Source organism: Cibotium barometz, chromosome 16 (genome assembly GCF_041138505.1).
Source record: "Cibotium barometz isolate CiBa-2024 chromosome 16, ASM4113850v1, whole genome shotgun sequence".
Lineage (NCBI taxonomy): Eukaryota > Viridiplantae > Streptophyta > Polypodiopsida > Cyatheales > Cibotiaceae > Cibotium > Cibotium barometz.
The window spans coordinates 35,642,328-35,655,761 of NC_141061.1; the positions used below are offsets into that span (position 1 = coordinate 35,642,328).

Consider the following 13,434-nt stretch of genomic DNA (forward strand, 5'->3'; position numbering starts at 1 on the left):
CTTGAGTTGTTCTTAACCAATTTAATCTCTCTCTTTGTGTTTCTCTTTATCTTCATCTATTTCTTTGTTTACTACACCATTCCATGATACCTCAAGATTGCATTTGAATGCCAATGGTCTATCAAGAACTCACATGGATGATATTCATGATGATGAATATGCCTTGAAGTTTACTACAAATGATGATTTAAATGAACATGAATTAAATTACTCTCTACAACTTTATCTTGAGGTCTTGGCGCCAAATTATGTCATTGAGGGCTCCAAAATAACCTTGCAAACCTATGGCACAAAAAACTAGCCAAATTTTCAACACAAAATCGCTTTGGCGAGACAGCACCAAGGTGGGTTTAGAGACCTAAACCACTGGCCTGCATTAATTTCAAGTTGAATCTTCCATTCGGGGAATCATGAGCTCATTTTGCGGCCCTCTAAGGAGTTTCATGCTCTTTCTCTCTCTAAAAAATAGGGCCATAGTGAGCCCTATCAATCTTACATCACAACCCCTCCATGTGACATATCATTGGGAAGCTTATAATGAGTAGATTTCAAATATACAATCTTTGACAGCTTTCAAGTAGTAATGCTCAAGATAAACCACAAGCAAGATTTAAGATGCCAAAATGTAACGTTACATGCCACATCAACACTTTTGAAACCACTTTTTGGGGAGCTTCACTATCCTATGTTAGAACCCCATCATGTTATATACCATTGGAAAGATCTTGAAGAGCACATTCTAAATCTAACAACTCCGAAAAATTTGGAAATGATGTGCTCAAATTTCATCGCGGCCCCATTTTGTAGAGAGAAAGAGAATGAAACTCCTTAGAGGGCCCCAAAATAAGTTCATAATTTCCCTAATGCTCTTCCTAGTCTTCGTTGTGGCATGAAAAACTAGACAAATTTTCAACACAAAATCACTTGGGACCAATTTTCAGCAATCATTTGGATACTCGAATGAATGAATTAGCTAGGGAAGCAAAGTTTTTCTACTATGAAAAACCCTCAACTCTCTCATACAACTTCTAATCTTCTCAAAAATTGCTCACAAAACTACAAAAATCCATGATCTACAGATATATATATATATGATCACAAAATGATAGGAAATGAAGTTATAAAAATGGCTAAGCATTCTAAGCAAACAATATGACAATCTAATTATTTTTTTCATTCTTAAAAAATATGACAACCTAATTTTAAAAAATAGTAAGTGAAAGATAGGGCATCACATAATTATCTTGTTTACAAGCTGGGCACATGTGGTCAATTGCCGATTGTTTTCACACTTAGGCGCTTGGTCTTGGGGTGTGTGGACAATAAATCAAGCAAGCGTTGACCATGACCACATGGCACTCAGTTATAGTGAAGCGCACATGCAGTGATTCTGAAAGCTTGAATTAGTGCATGTCACCAATTAAGGCATGCCACGTGGGTGAACGTAATTAGAGCAATTCAAATTATTATTCGCCATGCCACTGGCGAACATGCTTGATTAATGAAGAAATTAGAGCTTTAATTAACCCAAAGCAACCTTTGCCATGATGCCAAAGCTTCAATTAACCCAAAGCAACCTGCCGCCGGCGCCGCGACTCGCCCTTGTCTCCCCAAAAGAGAGGAATAGGGTTCCAATCTACCCAATCCCACAGTGGAAAGTATCTACGCCCTCCCACAGTGGACAGTGATGGAGGCATATGCTACTTTTTTTTTTCCCACAAAAAGATCCTTCCATTAGTTATCAACAGAACTGCCCAGTGGGCTACAAACTCCCGATCAAGCGAGATCACAGTATAGACAAAGGGAGGCTCTCCCACTCACACACCCAGACTCTCTGAAGCTATCTCAAGTATGAGGTGGTGGGGGGAATAGCTCCAACGCACAATGCCCTGCTGCTCACTAAAGAACGGGCCGGTCTTCCATAGTCGAAGGAAGGCAAGCCTACGAAGGATCATGGAGTCTGAAGTCCCCTGCAGTAGTTTGCTGTCAAACTGACCTCGAAGCGTGTGGATAAGCTCCAACCAAAAGTCTTGAACAATCTCAGCTGGTGGAAGAGGCATATGCTACTTCAGTACCCACTCTCATATTTTTATTATTTCAGTTTTTTAAACTTTGCCTTCTTTTCGAGAAATAGTCTTATATATTAATAAAAGCTCAAGATACATAGCAAGATGACATCAACCTCAAACGTTTCTTATTTCATTAAGGTAATCCTCACTGGGATTCAGCATAAGAGAGACTTGAGGACGAGGCCACGGTTGACATATTCCTCGTGCTCATTAACATTTAACTTCACCTTAAGTCAAGAAACTCTACCCACTTCCAAGCCATGAAAATTGGTGGAGGGGGGATGAGAATGCATGCTTTAACCTACGCCACTCTAATCCCTTCCAAGCCATGAAAATTGGTGGAGGGATGAGAATGGCCCTAGTCTTTTATTACTTTTATAGATGATCCCATTGCTTGAGACTCTCTGCATGTAAGATGTAAGCGGCCAAGCCACGACCTTCCAACACCCTCCCTCAATGGCTAGGACGTACGCTACCCAAAGGCTCTGATGATACGAGACTCAGAGGCTTCTTGTACTGTCAATGATGTCACGATTGGTACCCTTAGGATTTACCCACACAGCCTTCTGTTTGGCCCATGATTACACTTGACATGTCAGCAAGCTTGTCCATCTACTCATACACGCATTCGGCCTTCGTTCAGCTCCGTTGTAAGGAATGAGCAAGTCAACCAACTCCACTAACAACATCCCAACATGCCCTCTCTCGCTCTGATACCATGTTAAAAATCTAAGGTGGTTCAAATGTAATTAGAACCATGAGACTAGTATGACAATATTGCTCATGAAAAAGATAAATGCTTAATCACATAAGCAAGATAATGAGAGCATAATGATGTAAAATGAGAGTCGATTTTGCATTAGATGTGTGCCAATTAATAGGCAAGCACAAAGCTGATTAGATCAAGCTAATCATGTTTGTGCTTTAAAAAGTTTCATGATTTTCTCGCGTGAATCTGTCCATGATTCTCTCTCCAAATCATCCCCCTAATTCTAGATCAATGGTTGACCCATAATTCTCTCTATTTGAGTGATTGTAGGAGATGCCAAGCCTACTTGCATTTTGAACAGATTCCCAGTGATATCTCTAGCTTTTACTTTTGATTTCGATCTTTGACCAACTAGGCTTATTTGCCCCTTCTTTCGTTAAGGCGCTATACATTAATTTTGGTTGATTATTCCACCCCCCCCCCCTCAAACAAATATTCATGACAATGCTACCGTTATGATGGCAATGCTAGCCTATTAGAGATTCCCAATTATGCTTATGATTTTTGTGCCCGGTTGGCCTTACCAAATTACAATGGCAATGGTGGTACGACGAGTTATGGTTTACATTGCTGATGCTCTTTTTGTCTTACCCAATTATGATGACCGATGCTCGTTCCCATGTAGATATCCAATTATGCTTACAATGCAATAGTTATGCTTAGAATATACTGGGGTGGCCAAAGGGTAGGGCCGTGCCCTGGTTGATCTACAGATCCAAAGTTCTTCAAAAAACTAGGCCTTGGATGAGGCCACCTTCATCTTCTTTATCTTGGAGCTAGAGCTAACGTGAGAGCTGGTCAATGAAGATTTTGTTGATGTAGTACTTAATCTTCTCTTTGTTGATGATGTGAACAAACATAACCAATGCAATGCATATTTTCACCTTCTTCTTTGCACCCATTGATTCTCGTGATGAAAATGCAATAAGCCATGCTTTGAAAGACTTGGAAAGGTATTTGCCTTAACCAATGTCTAATCCTTTACAGATAATGATTAAAAGCATGACTAATATCACTAATCCCATTTTTTCCAAAACAATGCCATGCAGATTGGTACCCTGACTTGGAGAGGAAAATTGAGACATCAAACCATAGGGCAATGCCCAAGTGAAGGCCAATGAAGCCGATGCTTTTAAATAAAGGGTTTCAGAAATGCTTAAGTGAAGGCCAAGGTCCTTTCTAGACCTTCAAACTGCCCTGATGGCAAGACTTTGATGAGAATGAAAATGATGGGTGCTTGAAGAGCTTAAATGTAACAACCCTTATTCTAAATCACGTTTGATCCTTTGATGAGAATGAAAATGATGGGTGCTTGAAGAGCTCTAATGTAAGAACCCTTAATCTAAATCACATTTGATATGAACTCGCAAATACACAATTTTTTATTCTCTTTTCTTCATCTACGCACCATGTTCCATTACAGCTTACATTCAACGAGGTTTGTAATCCAGCAATCTCAACGGGGTTAGCAACCGACAAGTCCCATCCTTGACACTTGCCTGATTATAAGTACTGGATATCAAACTAGATTGAAAGCTAAAAACAAAAATAAAAACTGCAAATGAGTGCAAACCAGCTACTAATTAAAATAATTTTAAAAAAAAACAAAAAAATATAAATACAATTTTAGGATGCCCACCTGCATGGGGGCAAACAGTGTGTGTGTGTGTGTGTGTGTGTGTGTGTGTGTGTGCGCGCGCGCGCGCGCGCACACACAAAAAAGTTAGCATGGCTCTCCTAACTTGGCAAGGTATTTCACTCCATCCACCCAAGCAGCTCAAGTTTGGGGCTTATCCCGTAGCTCATTCACTACCAAAACTCCAAAAGATTTGGAAATGACTTTCACGCTCAGACTAGGTACCTTTTATTAATCCATAGCATGATCAGTTAAAAAACGAGTTAGCTCATAGTTAGAAAAAATACACAAACAAAAGCTTCTGTTCACTGGGTAACCTCTTTAGGCCTTACCCTCCACAAATCCAAATGACTCTCGTTACATGTGGACAATTCTAGGCAGAAGATGGATGGAGTCAAGGTTGTTAGGAGCCAGGATGGGCACTATTAAACAATACCCAATGTGGGAAAAAGTTTCTCATCACCATACAAATAGAATAGCTAAGGGTTGAAGGTAAGTCAGCTCTAGCCTATTGCATATCATAGATGTAGCTACAATTAGAGCGTAGGGTGGACATTGGCAATTAACATATGTACACATTATCTTTAAAGGGGTGGACTCGCTAGTAGCAGAGTGTTTGGCCATCGTGAATCCAGTCCACAAAGCTTTTGGAGAAGACACCGGGAGATGTGACACCGGCTCGTATCCGTATGACACCGCTACCGACATCATGTTCTTGCAAGGGCCCGCATGCTTCCATGTCTTCAAAGCTTTCCTTCCTTGCATCCTTGCTATACTTCCATTCATTTGAATTCGAAAGCAGTGCATTTGTTAAGTCCTGCATAGCACGTATGCCATTGCCATGTTAGCCTTCAGTGAAAATTTCCAATGCCTGAATCAATGAGCAATTAAATCCGAAGCTATTTAAGCTATTATTTAGACATGAAGCATGTTATCAATGTGTAGAAAGGAGAAGTCAACTGAGGTAGACCCCAGAGCCTGAACCTGGGAGCAGTTGGCACATGAGCTGGATGAAGAGACCGAAATAAAAATGTGTTTTTTTTTTTGACAGGGGGGTGTGGGGACGAGAGATGCATGCATGCAACATAGACAAAATATACCTGAAAATACTCATTATCCTCATAGACTTCCGACTCTTCAATCGTGCCAGGCAGAAGTCCGCTGCCTTGCCAGTTATCGCTATCAGTAACAGTCACCAAATGCCTGTACAGAGAAAGACAACCGCAGCCCTCATTTCAAACCAGCTTCCATGAGTAACTTTCCCAGTTAGCACTAAACAAATGAGAGTCTCATTGACCTCTCACCTTTCCTGTGCATCCTCTTCGCATGAATTACCAGACGAAGACAGCCAATCAACATCAGCACAATCACCAAGGCCTCGATCTGCACCGTGTAGGGTGAATGAGTTGGCTTCTTCGTGCCTGCACACCATGCGCTACCATCATTAATCTCTTATAAAAACATATGCCTACACACCACACTTCAATAATTAATCCCTTCATATTTGCTAAAGAGGCACAAAACCCCCTCTTTTCTAAGCATGCTAGCAAAGCTTACAAAACCATAGTCCGGATTTGCATATAATTCCTGCATTAGTATACCAAACATGAAAAAAGGGATACCTGGTGTCTGTAAAGCCCACATATTCCTCATCTACAAAGCCTTTTCTCATTTCTGCTTCACTTATTGTTAGACCTCGTCTTGCCAATCCACTTGGAGGAGGTGGCTTATTGGTGTAAGTTGATTTCATGGAGACCATATCCGGTAACATGGTTGAGTTGCTGCTCTGTTCAATCATGTTCCCTGCAGACAAGGATCTTTTGAAGGATAACCTGTGAGCCACAGAAAATTAAAATGTGGATCTGAGAGCTACGCTCTACTAAAGGCTTTCTTAAAGTAAAAAAATTGATGCTGGAACCAAGATGGAGAAAAGGTGCAGGTACCAAAGGGACACTTGGAATGTCTCTTTAACGAAGTATGTTAGGACCTTTAACACATAACAGGCCGTAAAACCCAGACAAGCGGGCGGGCTATGGATGTGGGCTTGATTGTGCCTCCATAGCCCAGCACCCGCCACTGTCAGATCCTCTGGCAGCAGCGATGGATGGGTTACATGTGCAAGGGGCCTTAATAACACACATAATTGTTCCAAAAATGTACACCTCTCACCTCAAATCATTCAGGGGATCATCTCCAGCTCGCCTTATTTGCAGATGGTTATCCGAATTCAGTTGCCATAGCTCTAGTTTACCGACTTCTGGACGGAAATGACCTAGAAATCTGCATTTACAAGCTCATTCATCAACACTTGTCATCATCTCTATTACATTGAATTAACATATGATTAAGATCTGATTACACAAAACATAAGCTGCCAGAGCAGAGAATGTCGAATCCAAATTCAAGCATGAAGCCCCCAGGCAGCGCAATGTGGCAGCTGCTGCCTCTAGATTTAGAGAAGGAAGAGGGGGAGGGGGGGGGGGTATGTGGGTTGAGATAAGGGCCTTTACAGATATGGGGAGCATAGGTGCACATCCTCTTGGATGGATGCACAAAGACCGAGAGTGCCTGCCCATAATGTCTGACAACATTTTGATGGGCGGGCATTTTCTGTAAAAGCCTCATCCATCATCTTTCACAATTCAGACTGCTGGACAGATTCTAGTTTCGGTACAACAAACACAAAATCAAGTTTTGGAAGAGGGTTAATAATGAAGCTCACATGTTTATGGCATCCTGCTTTTCGCCATCCAAGTAGGCATTATTATAATGTCGCTGTATGGATCTGAAAAATTCCAAAGATTGGATTGTTGCATTCCATCTCCCTTGCCGCTGTGAGAAAACCTGTGATCAAGAACACTGGCTTCAGTCAAAAGAAGGTATGAAGCACTGGATTCTAGAGATTGCTCCTCAAACATTGTTGCATCCATTACTTGAGTAATATGGGTGCTGACCTTGCCAATGTGGTGAATGAGGCAGCAAAGATAAAGCACATGCAAGATGAGTAACCTAAGCCTATGTCCACAGACCACGTGACAGGTAGCCAGCTGCCATGATATTGGACAGTGTAGTTGGCTATATGGAGGACTGGAGTAAATTTTGGGCTCAGTTTACAGCTGTAACCTAGAAATTGAGGTCAGGAGCCAGATTGGATGTTTGTGTCCCCGGAAAACAACTAGTAAAGGTAAACGAGCTTGCCAGACTTGCCGTTGGCAGCATACATGTCACACGCACTTTTCAATCATCATCAAGAACATTTACACACGGAAGATGGTGAATGGCATAGCTAGCATCCTACCTTGTTGTGAGCAGCTGAGCCACCATACTGGATCGCAAGCACATCACCCATGTTTTCATACATCTCCATCAACATAACTGCCAAACCACTATCTGACCCAACTCTGGGTATAGAGCACAAACCCAGCGCATGCATCTGACGGCCCAAAGCTGCCAGACCAAGAGCATACTGTGCCACATTCGTGCGGTCAAGGCAATCAATGCAATTCGATCTCAAAACTCCATGCTGGAACATCCTTTTCCCAAACTGTTGATTGTTAGCCTGATCACCATTATGCTGTGTCTCATGATGGTTTTCTACATCACTGCATACAAAATCCAGTTAATTAATCAAGAGTTTTGGGCTAAATAGGAACAAAACTTGTCAATCAACCTTAACCAAAATGAAAGCACATAAGACAGCGGGCAAGCACAAGTATACCTACTTTGAAGCATCATTAATGCTCTGTACATCCGTGTCAGAGTTGCCTTCATTTGCTTTCCCACTGTAATAAAACCCCGTAAGGTTTAACACATCAAGTGCGATTGATTCCAGGACTTCTAGCACATTAGCAGATTTGCTGCATTAAGGGGCCAATTGCCAGCTGATCAGAGCTATGCAAAGAGACGTCCAATAAAAGCCTTCATATGCAATTCATACAACAAAACACACCTCCTTGCAAACATGTGAAAATCCCACTGCATGAACTTTATGCGATTGGCCTGTGGTAGCATATGATTCAGATAAGCAACAGAACTCGCAAACTCTCTGCAAAGGATTGTCTCCCGAGGTTTTTTCTCCACAGTCTGAACATAAAAACACCAAATATAAAGTAAGCATTGCAAAATAACCATCTTGGAAAAATGTGATTCAACGGAAACAAACATGTGGATTGAGAAGGGCAGACTGCACTATTTAGCAATTCCTACGAAGCTACACAACAGGGCCTGCCCTGTCAGCGTGTCCATCTGAGACATCCCTCAGGGATGGACAGTCAATCTTGCTTATCTAAACAACACCCAGCCGGGTGTCCCATTCAGGCAACCCCTCGGGGAAGGATGGCCAATCTCGCCCATACAATTCCCCACCCACATCGCATGGACAGAAAATGATGTAAAACCTTATCCGAAACCAAAATATGGCATACTCAAGCAAATGAAGTACAAATGGCATCCACTTAGTTTATGCAGTCAGTATAGAAAATCAAGATAAAGAGTGTTTGAACCAAATAGAACTCAAACAAAACATAAAAGTTTTGAAAGTGACAAAAGCTCCTTATCAAGCTTAACCAAAACCAAACTATACAGGAGCAAGAAAAGTACAAATGATATCCAACTAGTTTGCGCAGTTATATTGTAGAAAATCAAGATAAAGAGTGTTTGGACCAAATTCAACTCAAAACCAAAACCATGAAAGTGTTAAAGGTGATAAAAGCTCCTAAGTAAAAGGAACATTTTCTCCTTTTATTAAGAGCAGCTGCCCTTAAAGCACACTTGTCAATAGGTTTGCCCTTCCCAAAAGGAAAGAGGGAATGCATGTCAGCAGACATAGTTAACATATGTGTGTGCATATATATGTATATAGATACATACATACATTTATCCATGCATATATACAAACAAATATGAATGCATGCATACATGCATTCGCACACACATAATTATATATACATACACACACATACATGTATACATGTGTCTGTGTGTATATGCATATACACACATACATCATGCATGTACACAAACATAAACATATGTCCATGCATTGCGTGTATACATAAATACACATACACGTGTGTGTGCACACATGCACGCACACACGCATACACATACATATACATAAATAGTTTCCCAAAGAATGGTGGCATTCCTGTTAACATAAAACATTTGAGCAATCATGCATACAGCTGTTGAACTATCCGACATCCCTATGCATACAGCTGTTGAACTATCCGACATCCCTATATAACTATGTCACAAAGACTGACAGATAATCTTCAATATACTAATAAAACTAAGAGCAGGCATTCCTACTACCTAGGTAAAACTGGATGTGATTAGTTCCAAAGAACGGCATCATGTAAAAGGAGCGTTATTCTCATGAGCCCTACAGCCATGAGAAAAGATCAAGCAAAATGAGAGGGACAACATCATATGCAAATACATTCGAGCTTAAAAATTGTGTCTCCAAAAATAGATCCTAAATTACCTTGACAAGATTCAAAACAATAATGGGGTTCCCGTATCTAGCTGCAAGGTTCTGAAAATGTTTTCTCGTAGCCTCATAGGTAGGATCGTTCTTGTGTACTGCCAAGAAAAAATAAGTTATTTTCGATAAGAAAGCAGACCCTTAGGGTAACACTTCAAAGAGAGAAAACTACTAGAAAACAATGGGGCCCATCACTTGAATACTTACGAACAATGTCCGGCTTTGGGCTGAGTATTGACGTTTCTTGGGACCAAAAAAGAGGTATAGATCCTCGGTGTTGAACTATGGAGCTGATCTGTCCCACTTTACCAAGAGGTTCTGCATGGACTAGTTGTTCTGTCTCTACATCATTTGCCACTCTACCTTTGCCATTAACACCCCTTTTGAGATATCTAAAATACAATCAAATGTGGGAATCAGAAGCAGAACTGATAAATACAAGATGCACAAACTGACCTACCAACACACAAAACGAAATACATAAAGAACCAACCAATCGACCTATAAGTACATGCAAGTCACACAATCCATCTGAACAACCTAAACCTACAGTCATATGAGCCTTAAAACACACACACCAACATTCTATTTCACTATATTTGATTGCTACTTGAAAAGTTCAAACAACTGCTCTACAAGGCTGCTCACCTTGTGCCTGCAAAATGCCTGGAGCGCCTTGCAATGAGTGTCAGTGTAAAATTGGCATTTCCAAAACTCAACTTCACCTGTAGAAATTTTAGTAAACCCAAGTCTTCACAATGCATGAATGCAGAGGTATGGTTCCATGCAAGCAAGGTGACATGCATGCCTATGGGAAGAGGTAAGGCTAATTATCAGTCTTCATGAAATCAAAAGTACTTCCTTAATTACCTGTCTGAAAAATCCATGGATAAGTGCCACTGTCCAGAGGGAGGTTCTGAGTTGGTTGCGGATCTCCCGCGTGAGGAATGCATTCCACACAAACATATCATCATAAGGCATTCCCTCTAGCTCACTTGCTTTGACATTCCTTTGCAAACTCCACATGATTCGATAGGTGTAGCTGTAGAAGAAGTCCTTGGTGAGATCAATTGAAGTGAAGAGCCTTTTGTACCTGCTCCATTCCACATGGACATTTAGAGTTAGCGCTTTGTAACCATTCCACATGGACGTTTCAAAGAAAAGACGGACATGCATAACCCCATAATCATTGATTCAAAGCATCTGCATGCATGTTCTAGAACCTGTTCTCTGCCTTCAAACGTGTAAGGTCTGTCAGAACTGACGAATGAGGCACTGTCAGCAACAGGCTTTCACCTATGCCGTAAATAGCATGGCCACAGATGTTGCCAACCAATCTTCGTTTTGTGATGAGGATCATGTAATAGGGTTCCAGAAATTTGATAAAGCCTGCATGCAAACAAGGACAAAGGATAATTGGTTTAATGAGCAATTGCTTGCTCTTTTTTAAAAAGCAAAACCTTAGTCTGGTGACATATGTTCTGTCAATGGAGAGTATGTACTGACCCACAATCCCATATGCCTTTGTTACAAAATTTACACCACCGCAAGACCGGTTTCCCTCTGCTAGTCTGTTCAAGAGATCATTGCAGTCCTGCCTAGTGTAGATTGCTGGGTCTTCAGAAATGTTGAGCACTGTGGGTTCAGATCTATCAATTTTCAGAACTCTCCATCGCGATCGGCTTTGATCTCTGCCTACCAGATAAAATTTCTGCAGAAAAACAAAGTCACCTTCAATGGCTTCAAACCATCTATGCATACAGAGCATGAAAACCCAATAAATCAGACACGTCAATTGCTCCCAAATCATAACAAGGCCCAAGGTCTTTCTCATAAAGGTGCAATGCAATTCAAGCAACTGCACAGAATGGTAAGGACAACCAGCCAATAAGATTGTGCAAAGTTACAACCAATAAAATCGCTCCAAGTCAGAGCTTAAAAATTTGAGATTAAAATTTAAGTGCAAAACAATTGAAATTAAAGTTAACTATAGACAATTGTAATCAGGTTTGATTATGAACAATTGTGATTAGGGTTTTTACCGCTTGCGTTTCATAAACGGTAAATTTCTGTAGAGAGTAGCTGTTGGGCTCCAGGTCGGCATCACTCTCCACAACAGGTTTTGTGCTCTTTGGGGAACATTGACTCATGGCAGCCAATCTTGTGTAGATTTGACCCTGTTGAAGTTTGAGCTGCTGCAGAGGGCACTCTCTGATTGGTCCAGCTGGGTCTCAAAGGTGCAAATTGGTGACTCAGCTTGAAATGGGACTCTCTGATTGGTTCAGCTGATATTCTGATAGCAAAATTGATGTCTCAGCTGCAAATGGCACTGTCCAACAGGTCCACAAGACGCTATAACAGCTGCAAATTGGTGACTGAGCTGCAAATGGAACTCTGATGCTTGAAAATGCATATACAACAATAGTAGATTTACAAAGCAGCCCACACAAGGCCTGCAACTTTGAGTACACAGAGAGTGCTGAAAGGGGCACTCTGAGCATAAGATCGATAGGTGCTCGCGGGGTAGGATCCGGAGGCCCGCCCTGCGATGGTTGATATTTTCAGTGTGAGAATCTGTGTGAAGGTGTGTGAGAGAACCAGCAGAGGCCTTGGGCAGGCATCAAGAAGGGGATGTCATTGGATGGCCCGTCCGCCCGCAAAAAAGAGCCATATGAGGTGCAGCAGGAGGTCCTTGTGCCACATGAAAGGGCGCTAAGGGGAGGAGCCAAGGGTGGGGGGGAAGAAGAGGAAGAGAAACTGAGAAGAGGGGAGGGGAGCTGTTTGCATAGTTGTTGTGTTTACGTGCGAGAGAGAAGATTTGGGCGGCTGGATCTGCGAGGAAGAGGAAGAGGGCTGTGTTTTACCCTCGCTGGTGTTGAGGTGCCCAAACCGTGTACGCCTTTGACTGTGGCCGCCAGCGGGCCGCCCGGCGTGTGAAAGGCGGGCAAGGCTGTTGTGTGGCTATGGCGATGGCTGTGCGCGGGCGGCAAAGCGACCTTTTCTGTGCTTGGTGGACTGGAGGTGCTCACCAACAATAGGGTTTTTTTTGGCAGCGTGCAGGGGGGCATTTGGAAATGGGCTCCATTACAAACACGATGGGAGAGGCAGAGACGAAGACGGGCGAAAGAGAAGGCATTAATAATTGGTACACAGCAAATATGAAAACTGTGGTGGTGCGAGAAGTTGCCACGGCAGCCCAATTACCTCACGCTCACCACTCACACGGCATCACTGCCAGCTCTGCACATACACGTCCCTGTCCATCTTTCTTTCCTCTGCCAATAATCATGATTCATGTGAACTTTTTTCCCTCTTTGATTCAGCAAAGGATTCCCTCAACTTTGAAGTCATGTTTGCCATGCATCAAGGGATGCATGCATTCCCATGCTCCAATTGAGCAATTGCATGTGCTCAATTGCCACCTCATGCATCACTTCATGTATGCATTGCCATGCTCCACGTGAACACATGCATG

The 13,434-nt window shown here is 42.0% G+C and overlaps 1 protein-coding gene across 4 annotated transcripts; it reads right to left on the minus strand.

Moving 5' to 3' along the window:
* Positions 1–4,725: 4,725 nt before the first annotated feature.
* Positions 4,726–13,134, minus strand: LOC147630590 (phosphatidylinositol-3-phosphatase SAC1-like). 4 transcript variants are annotated; one of them, XM_086810520.1, is made up of 16 exons: positions 12,002–13,134; positions 11,466–11,670; positions 11,183–11,348; positions 10,830–11,052; positions 10,608–10,684; positions 10,167–10,351; positions 9,960–10,057; positions 8,424–8,557; positions 8,197–8,331; positions 7,773–8,076; positions 7,197–7,318; positions 6,644–6,754; positions 6,097–6,291; positions 5,779–5,895; positions 5,575–5,677; positions 4,726–5,291 (listed from the first exon to the last, which is right to left on the minus strand). In XM_086810520.1, exons 1-16 carry the CDS (start codon positions 12,107–12,109, stop codon positions 5,076–5,078), a joined length of 2,499 nt encoding a protein of 832 aa, XP_086666646.1. In that variant the 5' UTR covers positions 12,110–13,134; the 3' UTR covers positions 4,726–5,075. The 4 variants fall into 4 exon arrangements, with proteins under 4 accessions (XP_086666646.1, XP_086666645.1, XP_086666644.1 ...); XM_086810519.1 differs by having other exon boundaries at positions 6,097–6,306; XM_086810518.1 differs by having other exon boundaries at positions 11,183–11,670; positions 12,002–13,131.
* Positions 13,135–13,434: the final 300 nt, after the last annotated feature.

Coding starts and splice junctions, on each gene's coding strand:
- LOC147630590 (XM_086810517.1), bottom strand. CDS start 12,109: ATGAGTCAATGTTCCCCAAAGAGCACAAAACCTGTTGTGGAGAGTGAT. Junction 11,053..11,182: donor CGTTTGAAGGCAGAGAACAG/GTTCTAGAACAT, acceptor GGAATGGAGCAG/GTACAAAAGGCTCTTCACTT. Junction 6,307..6,643: donor GATCCCCTGAATGATTTGAG/GTGAGAGGTGTA, acceptor TGTGGCTCACAG/GTTATCCTTCAAAAGATCCT.